Source organism: Lagenorhynchus albirostris, chromosome 17 (assembly GCF_949774975.1).
Source record: "Lagenorhynchus albirostris chromosome 17, mLagAlb1.1, whole genome shotgun sequence".
Classification (NCBI taxonomy): Eukaryota; Metazoa; Chordata; class Mammalia; order Artiodactyla; family Delphinidae; genus Lagenorhynchus; species Lagenorhynchus albirostris.
The window spans coordinates 75,659,890-75,674,825 of record NC_083111.1 but is presented as its reverse complement, the minus strand read 5'-3'; the positions used below and the strand labels follow the sequence as shown (position 1 = coordinate 75,674,825).

Sequence of the window (14,936 nt, the reverse complement as noted above, 5' to 3'; positions counted from 1 at the left end):
CCCTCAGTCAACAACACGCACACCCTACTCGGAAGAACTGCTTGCAACACGCAAATACCGGAGGTCGCTGTTTTAAAATATAGATATCTATACACAAGCAGAATATGTCTGCCTCATCTTTCACTTCCAACAATAAAAGAGCCAGGGCCAGCATTAAGACCAGCAGACCCGCCTAAGTCAGGAAGCACAGACTGTCAAGGCACAGTGAGTGATTCAGGCAAAAGGTAACAGATCCGACCAGATAATGCTTCTGCCATCACCCAGAGAAACAGCAGACCAGCGGCTCCCAAACCCAGCTTTCTCTGAGACACGTATTCCAGATCCAGGAGGAATAAAGGGCTGGTCCCGGGAAGGCAGGCTTAATTTACCGTCCATCCCAGAAGATTACTCCGGAAGCCTGAGGAGGAACAAGCCTGGGAACACTGTCCTGGGCCCGCACGCCTCCTGTACCCCCTGCACCCCGTGGCCTGCATTCCCCAGGGCTGCTCACACCCTGAGCTGGCCGGAGTAGTGCTAAGATGGCACAGGCAGCAGAGGCTCCGCGGCCGGCGTTCCGAATCCCCAGCCAGCCCCCAAGGAGGGCGGCCCAGCCAGAGCCTCCCAAAGAGAGGACAGGCAAGCCAAGAAGCGGGCTCCGGTGTGGGCCTCTTCTCCCTTAATGGCCCTCGAGGGCCAGCCTGCAAGGCTTGGCATGAGCTGCCCACCCCCAGGGAGGGCGGCTAGAGCCTGGACCCGGGACAAAGAGGGGATGCGACAGGAGACGGGTCTCTGCCACTGGGACCACTGGCCCTGTTCCTCCAAAGTGCTTGAGGTCTGACCCCAAACCTCCTCCAAAGGTCCTCAAACTTCACCAACAATCCAAGCACCTGCTTCCTTCACCTCTTCTGCATTCGATCCCCTCAAATCCTTCCATTTCCCTCCAGCTTGCTCCAGTTCCTTCCCTCCAGACAAGCCAAACGCACTAGTTCCCCGAGTCCCCCGCCCCACTCTCTCCCTCCAATGAGATCATTCAACCCCGCCCTGACGAAGCCCCCAGATGTTCGCCGTCCCCCACTCGTAAGTTTCCCTTGGGTACCTCGAGGCCCCAAAGGTTCCCTTCAAGTCCTAGCCAAACGCCTCAGCCTCCTTCCTTCCCGAGTCTCCCCAACGTGCACACACACCTCGGCGCTCCCCAGGTGTCCGGTACGCTCCCAGGTCCCTACCCGAACGCCCCCAGGTTGCGACCTGGGTCCCCTCCCCAAGGGCGACGGCCAGCCAGCCCCACGCTCCCGCCTTGCCCGCCGGTCCCGACCCTCCCGGTCCCCGGCCCCCTGGCCCGCCGCTCCCGGGTCTCCAACGGCCGCGGGCCGGCGCGCGCCCCTACCTTGGTTCACCAGCCGCAGGGCGTGCGTGAAGGAGGGGTCCAGGGAGTCCTTCTCCGCCATCAGCTCCGGCAGGTACTTCTCCTCCATGCTCGCCGGCCGCCAGGGCCCGGGACGCGGACTCGAGGCGGGCGAGCAGCGCCGGCCACGCAACCCCCGACCCCGCCCGCGCCCTAGCGGCGCGGAACCCGGGCCGGACGCCGCGGCCGGGGCGCGGCGGAGCCAAGCCGGGCGGTCGGCCTGGCGGCGGCGGCGGCGGCGCCGGCGGCGACGGCGGCGCCGCGAGGCGGGAAGCGGCCGCGCAGCTCCGGTCCCCAGGGGGTGGCCGCCGACTGCCCCGCGCTGGCGGCCACTGCCTCCCGGACGCGGTCCCCGAGCTCCCGCCACGGGCCGGCGCGGTCAGGCGGGCCCTCCTGCCGGGCCAGCGGCACACTCTGCGAGCCTGAGGCAGTCCCGGGCGAACCCCGCCAGCCGGCGCCAGCGCCAGCGCCGAGCTCAGCCGCCACCCGCACGCCGCGCGCCGCCCCGCGTTCTCCGAGCTGCCCCGCCGAGCGCCCCGCCCCGCCTTCCGCGGCCCCGCCCGCCGCGCCTGCGCGTTGCGCCCGCGTCCCGCCGCCCGCCACGGCGCGCCGCCAGGGGGGGCCGCTCCCGGCTGCGCGGACGGGCCGGGGAGGGGCGTCCCGGCGCCTCCCGCTCGCCCCGCGCTCTCCCACGGCCCGCGGGACGCGCGGGGAGCCCCACGGCTCGGCTACCGCGTGGCCAGACGCAAAGACCGGGAAACTGAGGCCCAGAGAGGTGAAGCGGCTCGCCCAAGGTCACCCAGCGAGGGATTCCGGGAGGAGGGCTGCGCGCTCGGCCCCCGGGTCGGGTCAGGGGCTGGGCGGGGAGAGAGGACGCCGAGCAGCGCCCGCGCTCGGCGCAGCGGGCTCTGGGGAAAGGCAAAGGGGCGAGCCGCCCTGCTCTTTAAGCTCCCTAACTTATCTCGCGTTGCTGTCCCCTCCTATGTGCTAGGAAATAACGTGGGCACGCCGTCCTCCCTCGGCGCCTCCCGCGCTCAGCGCCGACCCCCAAGACCCTCGGTACCGACGTCGATTACATAAAAGCGCGTGCCCTTCAGGTCGGCCTTGTAATCCCGACTTGCCGCCGGGTTGTCATTCTCTTCGCGTAGAAACCTACTGTGCCCGGATGCGGAGGAGGGAGCTGCGCCCCAGGCCCGTCCCCTGGACACACGTGGGTACTGATGTCCTCCGTCCATACACGCCCCGACCCCCATCCCCGATAAATCCTCCATCAGGCCGTTTTCAGATTTCCCGTGTAGAGTCAGTGTCCCCCAGCAGGCCAAAGACTCCGCATCTGTCCTGCCTTTGCCTCACCAAATCCCCCCTTCAAGTCCTGACCTCAATGTCACTGTCCCTGGACAGCCTTCCCGGACTTCCCCCAGCAAAGCTGGTTACTGTTCTGTGTCCCACCAGCGCTGATCAAGCCTCGCTCACAGAGAGCTGTAACTCTGTTTCCATCAGACCACGAGCATCTCAGGGACAGGGCTAGAGTTTTGTTTTATGGGGAAAGTTCCCAGCGCTTAGTGCACTAGGACAGATGGAGAGGCACCAGAAATATCTGATGAAGGAATAAGCCATGGGCATGCCACTCCTCCGGGAGTGACACTCCTCCGGGAGTGAATCTTCCTCCCAGCCCCCCAGGCAACCTCCTGTACTCCTGATATAAACAGAGGCAGCTCTACCCCCAAAGATGCTGGGAGTGGAAATCAAGGACCTCTAAGCTGCCCCTAAGTCCCAGCCGGACTTCCCTCATTCTTAAGCTCCACCCCTAGACAGGCCTGGTTCCAGGTGCGGTGCCATTTCAGAGTTCCCGGTAAGAATCTTCTTCACGTCTTTCTTTGGGCTAAACTTGCAAGAGCCAGTCAGGTGCGACAGTTAAATGTGTGGCCTCTGGGCCCAGACAGCCTGCATTTAGAATCATGGCTTAGCTGCTCACTAGCTGTGTTATCTTGGGCAAGTTACTTCACCTCTTGATTTCCTCATCTGTAAAGTGGAAATTATAATAGAACCTATTTTCTAAGAGAATTGTGAGGATTAAGCATATCAACTCTCAATGAAATCCCCAGTCTCCAGCACATAGAAAGTGCTTAGTCGTTCTTCGTCGAGTTTTTCCCCTATGCATGGCTGCTCTCTGGGTTTTCTGAACCAGCTTTAGCTCCTGGGGGCACTTGCATCGCCCCAGCAGACTGAATGAAGGACCTGGGACCACACGTCTCTGTTTCAGACCAGGAGCCCAGAGTGTAGCTGGGCAGACACTCTGCAGTCGCAGATCTTCCAGGACCCACTGTGCACCCTCAGTCAAATAACCTGTCTGAGCTTCGGAGCCCACCTCTCCAAAACCCAACTTATGCCGGCAGTCCTGGAGGGCAGTTGGAAGGATCTGAGGGGAAATGTTTTCTCCTTTAACACTAGAGTGGAATGCACAGACCTTTGGCTTCCATGCCTTACAACACAGGATTTACATTCTAGGGTGTGATTCCCTGGCAGCCACTTTTTGAGGAAGGAAGGGAGAAGGAGAGAGTCTGGGATCCGTAAGGGGGACCAGATGCTCAGCTGCTCCCCTCACCACTTTGTCTAAGACCCTCCTTTCCATTCCAGCCTTCTGCCCCAGTGACAGTCCAGCCCTGGAGTAGTTGCTGTTTTTATTAAGCATTTACTATGTGCTAGGTGGGAGGCCAGGGGCTTTGTACCCACTACTTTCAGTTCTCTCAACACCCTGTAGGGAAGATACTGTTTATCAGCACTTACAAATGAGGAAACCGAGGCTTAGAGCAGTTTAATACCTTGCTTAAGTGCCACCACTGTCAGCAAGGGATCCCAGGCCCATGGGACTCCAAAGCCTCCTCTGCCTGCCCTCCCTGTCCTGCCCTCCCAGGTAGCAGTCTGGGACACCCCACCCCTCCCGCATCCAAATAGTTGGCAGACATGTCTCGCCAGCAGCTGGGGAGGAGGGCTGTACACTGGGAAGCTGACAGCAAAGCACTGAATCTTCTGCTCCGGCCCCTCCTTCTCACAGAACCTTCCAAGAGGGCAGGTGCCCAGCACCGCAAGTATCCACGTGGGACTCTCCAGGGAGAAGGGAGACAAATGTCTCTGTGAGATGCTCATGAAATTATCCCCAGCCACCAACCTGGCCAAGCTGTCGGCTGTGGGGCACCTCCACACCTTACTGACCAGACTCTGCTGGTCTTCCTGAGATGGCCATCCTGCAGGCACTAACCCTCTGATCCCTTTGAAGATGAGAAAATCAGGTCTTGGGAAAGGTCGTGGATTTTCTTCAAGCAACTATAGGTAATGCTCCAAGTCAGGTCTAATGACTGCCGGGCCAGACAGAGATCTCTCCAGGCGCACACCAGGACTCGCTGAGCGCAGGCTTGGTGCACGCACCACTCTGGGTACAAAGGACTAGCCGTGCACAAAACAGGCTTCTCCAAAGCCGCTTCAAGCCAGAGGCACTGGGCCACTTACTCCATCTGCAAGGTTTGTGTCTGCCCTGGACCGTAGGCCCAAAGCTGCAGTAAGAAACTCCAGCTGCCCTTTCTCCTCACATCCACAAGTCAGCAGACAACCTCTCGGCGTCAGAGACAGAGGGGCACTTCCCAAATCAACCTCACCAGGTGACACTGGGCCATCTCAGGCACTGCACTGCTCCCACAGCAAGTCCCTCCATCTCCAGCCAGCCGCCACATGGCAGCGAGTGCTAGAGTCCCGCCGGCCGCCCTCCCCACCACCACGCCCACCCCTGGAGAAAGATGGCCAACACCTCCCCGGCCTCTGTGACGCTAACAGCAGCGGGTCGGACACAGCCAAAGAAACTCCATGTCATCAGAGGATAACAAAAGTGAAGAGAGTCTGTGAGGTCACTGTCACGTTTGTACTGAATTGCTGCTCACACTACAAGCTTCCTATTCCTTTTGTTTAAAAAAGGTGAATCCTATCCCAGTTACCACGAGACCCGGCAGGGCCATGGGTGATGGTGTCCAAATCTGACTGGCCTGAGGGATCTCGATTTGGCCCCCGGTTCTCCTGCTTACTCGCTGTGTGACCTTGAGCCAACTACTTGATGTCTCTGAGCACAGGGAGAGGAAATACCAACCTCCTAGGATTCTGTGAGGTTTCAACTGAAGCATTAAGCTTGTCATATGCACTGATGGCGTTTAAAGCGTTTTGGGCCTCACTCCTCTGCACTCCACCAGCATTTAAGCAGTCAAGGGCTCCTGTTCACACTTAACACATCAGTTCCTGGGCACCTGTGGACCGCTCTTGCCACCACGCTGTCCTCAGAGCCTGCTCACCTCCACAGCCCCAGTGCCCAGCCGGGCGGTCAGTTCACAGCCAGTACTCAACACTCGTTCAGGTCCACTTCTCCTGAAATGCAGTCCCCCAACAGCACCGCTTCCCAGCGACCAGAGATAAATGAGTTTGTCGTGTAAGACAAGCACCAGAACATGGCACAGCCTTACCTAGAAATCAGTCATTCATGTGTCAGGGAGAAAGGCACCACAAATGTTCACTGTGATCCCGGCTCCCGTCAGCTACAGCAGGAAATGCATTTTCAAACCTTGAGAATGACTGAAAAGGCTTAGCACACGTGGAGTAGGGCACAGAGAAACTCTTCAAAGTTGGGAGCCTTTGCAAAGTTCAAAGTCCATCCATAAATCAGGAACGCCTTCACCGAGGACTGGCTAGTCTGTTGGTGGCTCTCTCCTACTTTATTCAACCAACTTTCCATAACCTCCTGCATTCAAGATATAGAAATACAACTAACACACACACACACACACACACACACACACACACACACACACACACACACACACACACACACACACACACACACACACACACACACACACACACACACACACACACACACACACACACACACACACACCCTCCAGCCATGTCTAAGGATGAATGGGATCAAACCTTTCAGCCCAGTCACTCACATACCTGAAGACTCCTATCCTGTCTTTGTATCCATGTTCCCTACAAGCCTGTTTCCTTCTCTTGCTAGTTGGTGGATGGAAAATCCAGTTCCTCTAGCAGCTAGAGTCCAGCCACTTTCTTCTTTCTGCAGGAAGGGAGCCATCCTGGTACTTTCTTGCATGAGCTAATAAAACCACAGATATTGCGCAGGCCCCCCCTAGTGGCTAAGTGTGAAAGCACATGCCCCCCAAAGTTAGTGTTGAACCAGATAGACAACCCCCGCGTTGAACCTGGTCTCCACCAAAAGGGAACCTCACATAGGATTTTAATTCGTTCCCAGCAAAGGGGACAGAGAAGTATGATCTTAGGTGAAAGAGAGTGAAAAAGATAGGAGGTAAAAAAAAAAGGGGGAAAGGAGAGGGGAAAAGGGAGAAAAAGAAGATGAAGAGAACAAAAAGAACAAAGAGAAAGCAGAAGACACATAGAATAGGAGACAGAGCAAGAGAATAAGGAAGGCTTAAAGGAGGGACGTTTCTCTGTGCTCAGCCTTTCTCTATTTCGAAGATAAACACTCAAGAAAATAGTACTGGAAAATAAGAATTGACATGCCTAGGGTCAGTTGGCTGCCCTGTGGCACCGTCAGGCGGGGACAGAGGAGCCAGGGAGAAGAAGGGACAGGGACAATGTAGTTGACCCCATCACAGCCTGACTTGGCAATCTTTTCAAAATCCAAATCTTTCTCTGTCTCTATTTTTGAGCTTCTAAAAGGTGCGCTAATAGCAGCTGTTCTCTTCCTGTTTTATTGAGATCTGATGAGAACAATAAAGATTTGCAGAGAAAACCCCAAAAAGTGCTCTGAAAAATTCCCAGATATAACCATCACAACAATGTGTTTTATTGTTTTCCTCTATGCAACAGCAGCCCTCTATCCTCTACTTCCTGGACCAAAAGTGTGATATGTGATGCTGGACTGCCAAAGCACTTGCTATATTTCAACAGTGCATCAAGTTATCACGACCTCTGGTACTTTATAAGATGCCATGATTTGAAAGGCGCTGTTGAAATGTAAAACATTACTGCCACAGTAGTAAAAAGATCTATGTCCATCTCCTAACCCACTCTTTCTTCTCAGTATGCATAGAGATACACGCAAAACAATTCCGTCCACATTAGCAGAATACTTTGCAATAAAACTGCACATGTCTGAGTTCGGCAAAATGATCACAAAACAAAATATTTTTGGAAGTGTCAAGGTACCTTTAGTGTCCAAACAGCTACCAAGGGGGTGATGACATTTTTAGAGTCCACTGCAAAAGTAAACACATCCTGGTCTCATATAAAAATGCCAGCTTGTGTTTGTGTTTTTCTGTAGCTAAAAAAATGGAGAGACAATCTTATCAAAAAATAGCTGTGGAAGAAAAACGGACATAAAGTTGAAGTTGTATACTCATGTACATTGAATTACATGAGAAAACATCTCTTCTCAAAACAAATGTGGACTTTTGTCAGTATCCCATCTGCGGACTTCTGGATTTTTTTCTTTGGGTTCTGTGTAACATGGCACTAGCCTTCCCACAAATCTCATCCCTCATTGCTACCCTGTCTGGGTTTATACCGGCGTGATATGGAACACCTCAAAATCTCTTATTTGCTCTTGATAGGGGAGGGGAGTAGGGTGCCAGGTGTACTCAGGCAATCTGGGTGGACTTGATCCAGCCTCAGATGGCAGCTGGTATGTGGGGAGGTTCCAGCTTCCTCTGTCAGATCTTATCCTGGTAATCAATTTTCTCCTGGTCTTCCTAGCCACACTCACTGGTAACAGGTCTGCCAACCTGCAGCAACTTAGATGTACAAACCACAGTGATCCATGCCCAGTTCGACCTGGCAAGTTACCCCTGAGCAGGTAATGGTTGGAGCCACCAGCTGAGCAACCAGAGGCTTGGGCCTGCCCTTAGTCCGCTGGGTGCTCTGGGCAAAGCTGCCTCTTCCAGCCTCTCTTTCCCCACTTGTAAAATGAAGGGAATACCTCTCGTCACAAAGAGTTCCTTTAGGATCTCCTTGAGATAAATGTACGTGAAGCGCTTAGCAGAGAGCTGGCACTCAGTGGGCACAGAATGGATGGAATAGCCGTAGAGCAGAAATATAACATGAGCCACAGGCATAACTGTAAATTTCCTAGCAGCCACATTAGCAAAGCGAAAAGAGACAGGTGGAATTTATTTTAATAAGATGGTTTAACTATACATATCCAGAATACTATTTCAACATGTAATCAATAATTTTTAAAATATTAATGAGATATTTTACATTAAAAATTTTTATACTATGAAAATGTGTGTATTTGCACCTACAGCACATCTCAATCCAGAAGAATTCTCAGCAGTTAAAGTAAAACGTGGTCCTACATTTTAATGAAGAGTTGTGTTTAATGGAAAAACATTTAACACTGCTTGCATTTTAAAATTCAAATTCAATTAATTAAAATTAAATAACATTAACACTGGTTCTTCATAATGCTAGCCTTAATTCATGTGCTTGTTGGCCACATGTGACTAGTAGATATGGTATCAGGCAGTGCAGATCAGAGGAAGGGATTCAGGGGCATGGAATAGAAAACGCAGCTGTCAACTGCTTAACCAAAGAGATGTGTCCTGGTCTCACCCCACGTGAAGCCTAAAATAGGCTGCCCGGGGCTGGTGCAATGGCTACAAAATGTCATCAGTGAGCCAGGCTCCTTCAGTCTTTCTGCTCCACCCACCTTAGGATGGCAGGATGGGTTATCCCCATGACACCCTGGGCATCTGACCTCACTCCAGGCAGGGAAAAGGGGGGGAGCAAAGGAGCTAAAGGGAAAATGACCATCACCTGTCGAGTCTGCTCAGCTGTTAAGGAGTTTTCTTGGAAGCCCCAACTAATGGCTTTTGCTTAAGTGTCATTAACCAGAACTGTATCACACACGGACACCCTTATCTGCACAGGGCAGAGCTGGTAAACATAGTGTTTTACCTGGGCACATTGGCACCTCCAACAAAAGTGGAGTTCCTCAGTACGGAATAGGGGACAATGGATATTTGGTAGGCACTTGACAGCCTCTACCCGAAGTGGCACCTGCAATTATTATTACTCATGCCACCAGACTCCAAGGGGCACTCACAAAGAATCCTTAAAAAAAATAATAGAGTTGTGTATTTTTTTTTTTTGGCTGAATAAAGAAAACAGAAATACCCTTGCTGCATCACATCTTAGAATGCAGCTGGGTAAGGTCCAGGGAATCAGGATAGACAGGGCAGGGAAGGCAGGAGGACTGGCCGCTTCCCTGGGTGGGCAGAACGAGGGGTGGCGTGGGCAGAAAACAACTCCTTTGTGCAGGTGAGGCAGATGCTACAGCTCAAGAGAGTGTTGGAAGGAAATGTGCCTTAAGCAACCGGGAGGGTCACTTTATGGAAAGCAAGTGTAGTTCCTGTTGAGGGTCCTTCTCATGGACACTAAAGGTGCTTCTGTGGGCTCAGCTGCAGCTTGGAGGGCTTTCTTGGGAAGCTGAATTCCTATCCCCCGGACTCCGCACCACACCCCTGCTCATCGCTGAGCAGGAAAAGATACACTACCAACCTCAATGTCACCAACGTGATGACCTTGTTTGTTCTTGGAGAGTTACTTAAAATCTAAGCCTCCCTTTCATCCTAAGCCTCCCTTTCATCCTAAAATGGGGGCAATAATAGGACCACTTAATAGTCCAGTTGTGAGGATGAAATGAGCTAATGCATTCCAAATGCTTAGCTCAGCCCTTACCACATAGAAAGTGCTCAATAAATTATTATTCTGAGTTTTCTCTTATCATGCTAGAGTGAGTTTTGTGTTTCCTTTTGTCCACCCTGTCATGTTGTATATTGGTTAGAAGCCTGGCGAGAAACAAACAGTGCTCTCTGAAGGAGTCATAAAGAGAGCTTCATAAAGGGGCTCTTTACAAGGTATGTGCAGGGCAAAGGGAAACTGAGAAGGAGGTGTTAAGCAGTCTGGGTAACCTTGCCAACCTACGCCTGGGGAGGCAAGAGAGAGGACAGGTCCCAGAACCTGCAAGAGCTGTAGAAGTAGGAGGAGACTTGCAGTAGGAGCAACAGCTGCAGACAGAGAGCAGAACCCCTGCCAAACGGTGATGTGACCCGGAAGGAGCCAGGGAACTTCACACCTTGACCTCAGTCTTCTACCCGCTCATGTCCTGCAGGTGCCCCTCACCGACTGAGTCCAAACTGAAGCCAGAGACTGGGGAAGCCCAACTGATGCATCCCCTAGATATCAGCCTCCCCCGGCAGAGAGCTGTGTTGAAAGGGGTGGAGAATGGATCCAGAGGCGCAGAAGGAGAAGGACCCAGTTACTTTGCAATGTGCTACAGTAAAAGGTCTCACCTTAACTATCTGGAACTGACTTGCTGGATTTGCGCTCTGGTTAATTCTCTTTTCTGCTTGGGGTGTTTGGTATCCACGTTCAGGTTATGTGAACACATGGTTTCTGTTGAGAGTCCAGAGGCAGAGAGGCATCATGGTGTTAAAGGTCTAGAGCCCCTTACCCAGAATTTTACACCATGCCTCTCCCACTCACTAGCCAGTGACCTAGTGCAAGCTAACAGGCCACTCTGAACCAAGCTCTCTAATCCATATCACAGGAGGAAAAACAGCTGTCTCACTGGCTAGTTACGAACATGAGCTGAAACGACACAAGATTCCTACGCCTTTACTACTCTGTGGAAGCACAGTGGGGTGAGAGTGCAGGTTCTGGAAATGGAATGACTGGATTCAGATCCCAGCTCTGCTATTTAAAACTCTGTGCCCTTGGACTAGTTACTTAACCTTTTAGCATCTCAGATTTCTCATCCACACTGCAGAGGAAAATTGTCCCCACTGTATAAGGTTGTTGTGAGAATTAAATGAGCTATTACATGAAAAGTGATTAGAACAACATGTGACTCTTACCATCAACACTCTTTTATAAGTAAAGCACTGAGATGCAGTTGTGCGCTTAATACATACTGAGCTCCCTTCCGCAGCCTTCCTACATGATCAGCACCGAGAGCATGGACAGCGCCCTCCCTGGACTCCTCCAAAGGGAGGGTGGGAATTTCCTCCTTTACCCTGTTAGGCTAGATACAACAGAGCATCTGACCAGGAACAAAGTATATGACAGGTTTCATGAGGGGTGGCTCCCTGTTCTTCAGGAAAAGGAAAATGAATACAGAAGCCACTGCTCCCTGCTTCTGCCCAAGAAATATCCAAGCCTAGTTCAAGTACAGGGCTGTTTAGTATAGTGGTTAAGACCATAATATAAAGAGCCAGCTCCTCTCTAGCTGTGTGACTTTGAATTAGTTACTTGACATCTCTGTGCCTGAGTTTCCTCACTTGTAGAAAGGGGATTACAATAGTGCCTACCTCTTCGGATTGTTATGAAGGTGAAATTAGTTAATATTTGTAAGTGCTTAGAACAGAGCCAGGTACATAGTATGTGCTTTATAAAGGCTTCTTGAATAAATAGAATAATCTCAGTTCTGTAAACAAATTTTGACCAATTGATTTCCTTTGTGATCAGTACTGGTCTGAGACACTGTTCTCCCTTGGGAGCTAAGAGCAAATCAAAACTGTGTTTGTTCAGGGGAAAAGATAGAAAATGCTTAAGTCAGCAAAATCAAGAGGTCCATTCATTGATACAAGTCACTGACATCACTCTTTGGCATTCGATAGCCTGAGAATGCTTTGATTTTTCATCTTGTGAACAAAACAAAGCTCTGTCAATACTTCCTGATCACCAACAACAGATTTAGCAGACAGGAAATGAAATTCTCACTCCTTCCCTTACTACCTTGTGTGTATGACTTGGTCAAGTTATTTCATCTTTCTTTGAGCCTCCATTTTCTCATCTGTAAAATGGGGATGTTAATTCCTATATCGAATATTCCTTCAGTTACACAATAGTTACTCAGTCAATGGAAGAGTTTTCCTTCTACCTTTCTTTTTTAACAGTTGATTTTTTAAAAATTAATTTATTTTTTGGCTACACTGGGTCTTCGTTGCTGCTTCGAACTTTCTCTAGTTGCGGCGAGCGGGGGCTGCTCTTCGTTGCCGTGCGCAGGCTGCTCATTGCCACGGCTTCTCTTGTTGCAGAGCACCAGCTCTAGGTGCGCCGGCTTCAGTAGTTATGGCGTGCGGGCTCAGCAGTTGTGGCTCGTGGGCTCTAGAGCGCAGGCTCAGTAGTTGTGGCGAATGGGCTTAGTTGCTCCGTGGCATGTGGGATCTTCCGGGACCAGGGCTCGAACCCGTGTCCCCTGCATTGGCAGGCGGATTCTTAACCACTGCGTCACCAGGGAAGTCCCCCTTCTACCTTTTGTATCTCTAAGTCTATAAACGATGAGAAAGTCTGAGAGAGAACTAGTTTGGGAGACTGAATTTCACAGATGGTACCAGCTAATTAAGTGTTAACAAATTTGAAACCAAGTGTACAGCAGGGTTTGTCTTTTTTTTTAACTAAGCAATGCACAATGATACTTCTTGCCTGTGCTAATCCGAAGAAGGCTCTGGCTCTGTTGTTCTACTTTGAATGAAAGAAGGGCTGATGCCTCAGAGGCACAGTAGGAAGAACATAGACTTTGGAACCCAGCTTTTCAACTCCCTGATGTGTCGTAGCCTGTAGCAAGTGACTTAAATTTTCTTCTTTTTTCCTTCTTTTTATCATTAAAGAGTCTTTTAATTTCTGAAGAGTCAAGACCGCTGACAACTTTTCTAAGTCTCAGTTTCCTTGACTGTAAATACCTACCTTACAGAAATACTGAGATTGATTAACTAATATTATGCACACACACACGCACACACTCTTACACACCACTCCCCAGACTATAGCACCTAAACCAGTGCCTGGACTCAGTGTGGTCAGAGACAAAGCAGCTATTTCTGAGCAGAGAGGAAATGCCTCCTCACCACTTAATAACTCATCTATGTTCTTTTTCCTTAGTATTCATCTCTTTATTGACTCCGTGTTTGCTGACTGTATATTATGTGTCTGCTTCAGGCTTTGGAACAGGGTCTCTGCCCTCATAAAGCACAGAGTTTAGTGGAGGAGACGGACATGCTACTTATCTGCTCTATGACCTTGAGTAAGTTACTTAACGTCCCCGTATCCCAGTTCCATTACCTGTACAATGAAAATATTAATGTCGCCTTTACAGCACTGTTATGGAATAAGGTAAAATAGCATATGTCAATTGCTTAGTGCTGGCTTCATAAGACTAATGTGAGAGATAATGAGATACTATAAGAAAAGTGCTTAGAATCGTATCAGGATAATATTTCTTCAGTAAATGATGGATTCATCTTATTATTACGTGAACAGAGGAACACAGAATTGCAGACTGTGATCAGCTCCCTGAAGGGAGAAGAGCCGGCACCGTGTCAAAGAATGACGCAGGGGACTTACGTAGGAGGAGTGGCCGGGGAAGGCCCCTCTGAAGAGGTAACTGCTAGGACGTAAGGAATCAGCCTTGAGGGTCAGCAGAGGCAGAACCAGTGCGGGCCTCCTAGACGCCCAGATGTGGTTCACGCACCTTCTCTGTGGCTCTCCAGCCCTGTGTCCTCAGGAGAGCCTCGTGGCTTCCCTGAGGCTCAGTCTTCTCATCTGCAAAATGAAAATTACAACGTCAATAATAAAGAGGATGAAGGTAATAGGAATGAAGGAGATAAAGTCGGCGTGGTAGATTTTAAATAAGAACTCACGTCAGTCACCACGCTGGGAGCTTACGCATCGGAGGCAATTTAGTAAACGCTGGATTGCATCTGCTGCCTGGTGCTACGCATGCTCCAAAATTTAAAGCTGCCTCCTTGGGGTCATTCACACAACTGGTCAGCCAGGCTTCAAAGCCCAGCAAACCCTGGGTCCTTCCCACCTCACCACTCGGTCAGATCCAGAACAATCACAGTAGCTATCACATGAGTGGAGCACCTGCCCTAACCCGGGCCTTTTTTGTGAACGCTCTCTCTACCCCTCATGGTGTCTCGGTAGAGGGGATTCTATTCTCTGCCCTCATTTTACAGGGCAGAGGGGCCCTGAGGATGGTCGGCGTGTCCAGCAATATGTTGCCCAGGCATCCGCAGCCTGTTTTCCAAGCCCCTGCCCCCCGACAGACCTCCTTCTGGAAGGGTGTTCTCCCGTGTCCTTAGGCTCCCTCCACCTATCAAGATATCCTACTCCCGATTGGTTCGCCTCTTTCCTTCCTTCCTCCCTTTTCATTCTTGTTCTCCTCCATCTCCTTTTGTGCATTGCACGGGTCTGGGGATTTGCTACGTTGGCAAGTCTGGATATGATGTTGGATAAGAGGCGAGGGGGAACGAGGAGAGAAAAATGATTCCCGTGATTCTGGCATATGTGAATTGCTCTATTCTTCACAGCCAGAAGTAATGTCTGAATAATCTCGGAATTAAAACAGTACTTTTCCAGAGGAGGCCATATTTTCTGGAATAAGAATCAGGATGCATTTCAGAGCAGGAAGGTTAGGAGATGGCCAAAATGTTGGGATTCTTCAGATTGAGGTGGGGGAGCAGTTGAAATTAGT

The 14,936-nt window shown here is 51.0% G+C and overlaps 1 protein-coding gene across 19 annotated transcripts in view; it reads right to left on the bottom strand.

Moving 5' to 3' along the window:
* KHDRBS3 (KH RNA binding domain containing, signal transduction associated 3) overlaps positions 1-13,962 on the bottom strand; it is a 201,825-nt gene extending 187,863 nt beyond the window's left edge. For 17 of the 19 annotated variants that reach the window (XM_060127355.1, XM_060127357.1, XM_060127354.1 and 14 more), the window contains exon 1: positions 1,364-1,570. In XM_060127355.1, coding sequence (XP_059983338.1) covers positions 1,364-1,451 — 88 coding nt within the window. In that variant the 5' untranslated portion in view covers positions 1,452-1,570. Of the gene's footprint in view, positions 1-1,363; positions 1,571-10,752; positions 10,772-13,804 lie in introns of those variants that run through there. The other 2 variants (XM_060127369.1, XM_060127370.1) reach the window with 2 other exon arrangements.
* Between the last annotated feature and the right edge of the window lie 974 nt (positions 13,963-14,936).